The sequence below is a fragment of the Nymphalis io genome, chromosome 5 (assembly GCF_905147045.1).
Source record: "Nymphalis io chromosome 5, ilAglIoxx1.1, whole genome shotgun sequence".
NCBI classification, from domain to species: domain Eukaryota; kingdom Metazoa; phylum Arthropoda; class Insecta; order Lepidoptera; family Nymphalidae; genus Nymphalis; species Nymphalis io.
In genome coordinates this window covers 10,577,640-10,585,855 of record NC_065892.1, presented here as the reverse complement: position 1 = coordinate 10,585,855, position 8,216 = coordinate 10,577,640, and the positions used below count along the sequence as shown (strand labels likewise).

General features: G+C 28.0%; 1 protein-coding gene across 2 annotated transcripts in view; it reads left to right on the top strand.

Annotated features, from left to right (window-relative positions):
* Nucleotides 1-2,900: 2,900 nt before the first annotated feature.
* Nucleotides 2,901-8,216, top strand: part of LOC126768612 (dedicator of cytokinesis protein 3) — a 51,252-nt gene continuing 45,936 nt past the window's right edge. Inside the window, exons 1-4 of one of the 2 annotated variants that reach the window (XM_050486802.1) lie at nucleotides 2,901-3,063; nucleotides 4,259-4,342; nucleotides 6,527-6,720; nucleotides 7,668-7,816. In XM_050486802.1, coding sequence (XP_050342759.1) covers nucleotides 3,027-3,063; nucleotides 4,259-4,342; nucleotides 6,527-6,720; nucleotides 7,668-7,816 — 464 coding nt within the window. In that variant the 5' untranslated portion in view covers nucleotides 2,901-3,026. The remainder of the gene's footprint in view (nucleotides 3,064-4,258; nucleotides 4,343-6,526; nucleotides 6,721-7,667; nucleotides 7,817-8,216) is intronic. The other variant, XM_050486803.1, reaches the window with a different exon arrangement.

Genomic DNA, 8,216 nt, shown 5'->3' with positions numbered 1-8,216 from the left:
CCGCCGTAGCCGAAATCGGTCTGAAGTGCAGGTAGTCGCAGTTCCAGTAATTTAGAAATTCCACATAAAAAAGGAGATTCAAAAAACTTTTCATTTACGAAAGCAAATATTACTTTTAGTATTACTTTACTCAGTATATATGATTTAGAACGACAATTATTTAAAAAAATAAACATATGTATTGTATTTCAATGGTTATAACTTACGATCACATGTTACAAGCAATATTTTAACAATACCTCAATGCTTAATAAGTTGTTTTGCAATCCTTAATATTATTCTAAATTGAATTTATTTAAATATTTTCAAAATTTATTTTCTGTAAATGTTGATTTGGTAAATCGATTTTTGCCTTAAAAGTTTCTATCACTTTATAAGATATTGCAAACTTTTTTATTACCTTTGAATATAAGAACATAAATTGCATATTTTATGAGAAAATTTGCTTCCGTCCCGCATATGAGAGGAGGATATCAAGTCAGGGTATACAATACAGTACAATACAGTAACAGCATGTGAATGTACTACTGCTGGGCTAAGGCCTCCACTCCCTTTTTAGGACAAGGTTTTTTGGAGCTTATTCCACCACGCTGCTCCAATGTGGTTTGAGTATACATGTGGCAAAATTTCAGTGAAATTAAACACATGCAGATTTCCTCACGATGTTTTCCTTCACCATCAAGCATAGCTAATAGGTATAAGCTATAAGCATAGGTATAAGCTATCTCTATTTCAAAATTCATTTAAATCCATTCAGTAATATTTCCATGTAACAGTGACATAGATTCATTCATCCATCCTCACAAACTTTCACATTTATAACATAATATAATAATATCCTGGGACATTTTTCATAAAAATGAATTACAATTAATGTTAAGGAATTATATAATAAAGTATTTCTTATCAATTATTGGAAACAAAAAAAATAAAAAAATATGTTAAAACTATATTGTTTGTCATTAATATTTGGACTACATTTTATTTAACAACAAATAAATCAATCAGACAATTGGCATTATAATGTGTTAATAAAATGTAATAACATTCTCCCTGTCACTGCATCCTTTTTCTTAAGTGAGCCCAAGGGTCTTTTAACATTGAAGGATGTAAATATGCATCAATACCAGTTTTGTTTTCTCTACCATAGCTGCCATTGCAATCACTCTGGAAAAAAAAATGTTGTGCTTTAATCTATCCAAATTAATTATAATTTTGTATATCTAGGACAATCTTGGAAGGTGTTTGGGAGGTAAAATTTGCAGTCTCAGATTTTGATAACCATCATCTAGATATATCTAATTAAACATACAATTGTTCTATAAACTCTTCTAGTATTTGATTAAAGAAAGATAGTATAAGAATAATATTCTTGAAAATAATAAGATGATGATGAATAAGAAAGAATCAATAAAAAGTTGAGTTCAATGAACAGATGGACAGAAATTAATGTTTTCAACAAACATCTACTCTCACAGTAAATTAATATCTAAAAATATCAATACAATTTAAAAAGGACAATTGTAAAATATTTCATTTAAGACCCTTCATTTCAACTTACCCCAAAACTACTACTGTGTTGAGAATTATGTGACCATTGTTTTTGATTATGACCACGACGCCTGTGGTTCTTATGTTGCCAATTATTTTGGTAACCGCTATACTGTTGATTTCTATCTTGCCACTTGTTTTGAACTGGAGTGCTTTGATTTAAAGGAATAAAATCGTCAGACATATTACTTTTTGGTTACAAGCTATGTAACATTAAGCTTTTTATTTTTTGTAAAATACGAAAATTATAAAAATATCAACCAAATAATAGTATTTTATTAACGTTAAAAAGAAAACAAATTATAGTATGTACGTTGTTTATTTAACAGTTATATTAACATTAACACAACAATATCAAAATATAAACATTAACAAGTCCCAACTGCGACAAGTGATTTGTCAATGTCAAAACAAAATTTTAAGTTTGAGGTAACTAATGGGGCTGCCATACAAAATTTACAAAATATAAATATATATTGGTGATTATTGTTTTTTTACTGACATTTTTAGTAATTGATATACTATCTTAAATTCACAGGTAAAAGAAAACATTTAGCAAAAACTGAACACATTATGAAGTATAACATAGTTTAAGTAAAATTCATAATACATATGACGCAAACGTATTTATTGCTACTAGTTTAAAAATTCAAAATAACATTACACTAGCTATAAGAATAGAATTCTTTGAAGAACTACTATAAATTAAATTTATAATAATTATTATCTTTATCAGGCATATAAAATATTACGTTTCAGGACGAAATTAGTCACGAGTACGAATAAAATGCTACTAGCTCTAAAAAATGTAAAAAAATGTGCCTACATAAAAACATAAGTAAGAACTTACATCTTATTTGATAAACTTAAACTTAAGATTATTACTAAGTATGTTATTAATCAAATTTGAAATAAAATATACTAATTAGGGACAATGTTGTAAATTTATTAAAAGTTATCATATGTATGAAAAATTTGATGATTTTAACGTTTTCTCTTATTAATTATTCATTTTGCTAAATTATTTTCTTCATTCGATTTTTTTTACAAAAATAAAAGAAAAAGAATTTCTGTAGTATAATTAATTTTCATAAAAATCATCCTATACTTTTGAAAATAATTGAATTTTATTTTGAAAAATGAAAAAAAAAAGATTTTTGCGATGATTTTTATAAGGCATATGAATAATTTCGATTATTTTTACCTTTTTTTAATGGTATATTATTATGTAATAAGAATGAAATTAGTACAATACTTTAAAAATCTTACATGATTATATTCTCTTACAGCAACATTGCAAGCAATCTTAAAACCCATGATTCCAAGTCAGTTTAAATCTTTGCGCAGGCTAAAAACAAAAGTTTTTTGGTCGCAGATTCATAATGAAAATTGTGATTTATTTTTAATAAAGATAATATGATGATTTCGTGATAATTTAACAACCGATTTTGTGTTCGGTACGAGAACATTGCAAAATGTGGATTCCTACGAAATCTCCGAAATTGGCTGTCGGTAAGTTTGACGTTTAAGATTCAATTCAATCATCAATACATCCTGCACAATTACAGGAAACGTAAATACATGTTATGAATATTTAATAAATTATTTCCGATGCTAATATTCTCCAAAAATAATTTTATCAATATAATGTTTTAGATATATCTCGAAATATGTCTCTGCTTATAGAAAAAATATAAATAAACCTACATATATTTGTGTACTTTCTTATATTATGTTTACACAAAAATAATAATCGTATACAGAACATGTAATTATTATGAGGAGGCACTTAACTAGAAGTAAATAAGTTCTTACTATATTATATTAAGTGCTATACATATATATTGTAATAATTAATTTTAAATATAACACTAACATATATTGTAGAAAATGCAATGAAATTAAAAATGGAAATTTTAATGCTTAATATTATTAATCATTACATTAAATATTTAAATTCAGCTGTGTACCTCATATAAAAAATATGAGGAATATTAAATGTTATATTTAAAAAAAAAATGTTTAGTTTAGATTAAAAATATTTTTGATCAATTCTTTAATAATTAATTAAATTGAAATTGATGTATTATATATAATTGAAAATTTTTGGAATACAAAAACAAACATTTACTTAGTTTAAAAAAAATCTCATTTTAATTAATGTTTATTCATTATGATTGTCTCTACAAGTTGTAGTTTAATAATCCAACTAGATTTTATAAATAGAAATTTGTAATGGAAATAAAACATATACAAAGACAATAGTATTTACAAAAGCTATAAAGTTACTTTATAATTTGTATTATGTTCAAAGAAACATTTCCACAATTCTCTTTATCCGTATTTCATTTTCAATTTTATTTTATTTTAATTTATTCATTTGCTTTTTTTTGTTATTTTGACAAACAATTAAAGCATATGTACTTACTAAAAAATATTACATTAAAATTATAAACCAATCAAGTAAATCTAAATTCTTAACATAGACAGATGAGACTGCAACAAATTTGAAAATAATAAAAAAAAATCCCACACTTACAATAGGATGTACACTGTATGAGTATTATATGTTGTTTAGATAAATACAATCTGAATCACTGGTTATTATAAAATTGTAGTGAAGAGTTATCAGATATTTTGAATGACTCATTTGTTCTTTAAATAAATGTAACACACTGTTTATTTTTAAATGGTTGATTTGTTTTAGCTGTTTATAACTGGAAGGGTGATGTTCGTTCGGGGTTGCCGCTCGAGATCGGAGAAACAGTACAAATATTGGAAGAGCATGGAGGTAAAATTAATTTATTTTTAAAATATATAACTATAAGTGAATAATAAATTTGTAGTAGAGTTTGATTTATGATAGTTCATCACAATGGCATTTCTTATAAACATTTTATAGTTTATTACTCATTTCTCTCTTTCTAACATCATCAATTTGACATTTGAAAGAAGAAGACAGCAATGTTCCTAATCACCATAAAACAACATTTATACAATTTATATATGTGCATTTTATATTTAAGATCTATAATGGTGACAGTCTCTCATTTATATTGTATTAAGAATCTTAATACTGTGTGCATTATATATTAATATTTTATGAATTAATAATAAACTGAAGGTTCATTTTTTAATTTTAAAACTGATTTAATTCTGAGTTTTTTCTATTTAATAACCATGGAACTGTAGAATTTATTAGTGTACAATATGGTATATTGTAGTATTAGTTGGGCTCTATAATGAAAGTACACATTCATTTCAATATTATTTTTTTTATAAACAGTAAGTGTGTTCCATTGCTGGGAAGTGAAGTGCACTTGATAAAATTGAGGTCAGTTTTGTGGAATACATTTTATTAAAAAAAGTGTGAGAGTCAAATTTTACATATCCTGACTGTGTCCAAATATTGATACCAAACTTATCAATTTAGTTTGGACTGTTGCAATGGTTCTTGAAGTTTTTTTTAGCTGTCAATTTATAACTAAATTACTTATTTCCGGTGTAACCGTCGCCGAATCGTTCCCTGGAAGTAATGCTTAAGAATGTGATATATGATTTTGTTTTTGTAATTTCAAAATAATTATTTTATTTTAAGCAGGATTTATATTAAGGAGTTTTTTATTTAAATTATACACTAGTTTTTTCCCGCGGTTGTGCCCACCTGTTTTGTTGGTGGTATTTATAAAAAGTATGCCTAGCCCATGTCATCTGGGTTTCAAGATTGTTTCCTACCAAATTTCATCAAACTCGGTTTAATTAAGCCATGAAAAAGTAACATATAGACAAACAGATTTACTTTCGCATTTATAATATTAGTAATGATAATAATATATAATAATAATTTAAATTAGTTAAGTAATTTTTTATTGAAATTAAAAACATATGCAAGAAACGAATTGAATAAAAGATTACTGAATAATAAAAATAAGTTACTATTTTTATGACTTGTTTTAAGTTTTTGATTGCATGTAGCGGAATATATTGATTAGAAAATTACACTATTATAAAGATAGAGGTTCCCTTAATATTTGATTAATATCATATAATCAAAAGCGATTTAAGCTTAACTAATTATGATCATACAAGGCAATTAACTCTTGGTGCGCTTCTTTTCTTATTCTTTGTAAATTTGTTTATTACCTACTAAAATAAAAATAAGATAAACGTAAGTAATTCGTTCATATTATTTATTAGGTAAGTTAAATAAGTAAGTTGTTGTAAGTTGACGTACTACCAAGGAGCACTGGACCTAATAGACTCATCCGATTTCCTGGGTGTCACTAAGGATGACAAATGACAAAAGATGTAATAGGGCTTGTTAAAAAGTTTGTCATGTAGACTTCTTTTTGCAGTATACGTTAACGCTGCTTGAAATGAGTTGCAGCTTACCTTGTCAATTTTAATATATCATGTAAATTAGTGTAATGCACTCACTAATAAGATAACAATTATAAAATAAGATTTGTTTTCCAAGAGGGATTATTCAATAGCCAAAGATGAAGTTGCTTACTGCATTACTCGTGTACTCGTATTTACTAGTACTTAGGTACCAAAATCACACTGTATAATATTGGGATTGCCGAAATAGCTTGGCATTACTTTAAAAATGTAAATTTTATAGGTTTTTGTGTAAATGTAATTGGATCGTTCGTCTAGTATTAGCTCATAAGGCCGCAGATCTCGAGGTCCTTCGCTTAAACTCCGGGTCACTCACGGGTTCTTCTACTCAGACATTTTCAGTGGCAACACAAAGTCGTGTCGCATTACCGTCCCATCGGACAATGAGAGTAAGGAAATAGGGAGATGAGATTGCATAAACACTTGTGCACTATAATATCTCCTACGCAGTTGGTGAAACCATATTTACAATGGCCGCTGGGTAGAACTTGGCTCAGAGTATACCATATTTAATACCGTACAATTTCATTAATACAAGTAATTATAATTAACACTCTGTTTTACATAATTGCAGCTTGGTTTCGTGGCTTCAGCACAAAAAATAGATCAACTTGGGGTATATTTCCGGCATGTGTTGTTTCTATTCGACCATGCACCGAAAAAGGAAGTGGTGCTTCAGCGATCGCGGAATTCAAGGATGATCCTCTGGTCCGTGAAATCGCATGTGTATTAAGAGAATGGGCTCGACTTTGGAAAAAGTTGTATGTGGTTAGTATTATAGTATGTATACATATTAATATTGTTTTTTATTTAATTACTTGGAGATAAATGTCAAACAATTACATTCAGTACCTAGTTTCTTTGTCCATTAGCGTCTGAATCATACTTTGTCATTCTAACAATGCCTCTTGAAATAACTGTTTGGCCTGTTTTATGTCTCGCCCCTACATTTATCTCTATCTCACAGTACATTATTCTTCTGAGGATAAGGAAGTAAAGATTGCGTTGTTTTTATTATGTTTAGTCAAGGTCATGGATAAATTAATAAAAGTAATTATTTTGTAAGGAAAGATATAACGAATATGAGTGGAAAATTTGACATAATTATGATAGGTTTTGTAAAAAGAAAACGATAAAGACGACGGCTCTTTAGAAGTCGTAAAACTTTAAGAGGAATTTAATGCTCAGTTATAACAAGTCTAGACATGTTTCCTTTGAAACTATTTCGATATAGCTTGTATCTGTTTCGCGTAAATCAATGAACCATGCATAAACACGTCTAACAAAAGATTAGTGTAACAGACGATATGCTTAGTAAAAAGTCTCGATTAGATAGTAAGCGCCTTTGCTGACTACGGAACATTTATGCTGAGGATTGCATGTCAATTTGTTACTATTATTGTTTATTCGTTTTATTTGTCAAATATTCCTTCTAAAATTGGACCTCCTCTCTTACGGAGTTTGTCGACACGCGTAGATGTCCCGCTTTATTTTCCGTCCCCGCCGAACACGAAGTGAATTATAAACGCAAATTATTCCTCAAATATATGTTTTAGATATTTATCATCGCCTATCATTAATTGTTATATTATTTTTCTTAAATAAATATTTAAATAGTAATTGAAAATATATACAAATGTGGTATAGATAAAATATGCTATAAGTAATTTTTAATATTTAAAAAATATATATAAATATTTTTGCGAAATTCGTAGGAAAGGGAAACATACAGATTTAGTGCGGTGGCGAAGGTGATGCATGAACTCCTGAGTGGTCGACGGGCTCTCCTCGCCGGTACCTTGACTCAAGATCAGACGAGAGCCTTGCGACTGAAGCTAGTCACTAAGCTAGACTGGGGTAACAGGTCAGTGAGGATTTATTTACACGCATGAATTAATGAATGTCATTGATTATTCAGGACCTCGAACAATTATATCGCGTAAATTTAATGTTAAAGTTGCTTATTACGCTTAACTCCTTTGGTTGGAATAGGCAATGTGCTACTTATTATAATGTGCTTAGGTTGTCATGTGAATTTAGATATTGGCTCAATCTTTGCCTTTGAATTGTTTAAATTTAACGACTTCTGTAATTCGTCGATTATAAGTTGTTTTTTGAATGCTCATATCCTTAAGGACATTTATTTATCTTACCTTTAGTACTACAACTACAATACTCGAGCCAAAACTCTTTTCGTTTCTATAACCGGTTCTACTCAAGTCTAGGTGTTTCTTTACCGAACCGGTGGTAGTTTTTGCCTTTTA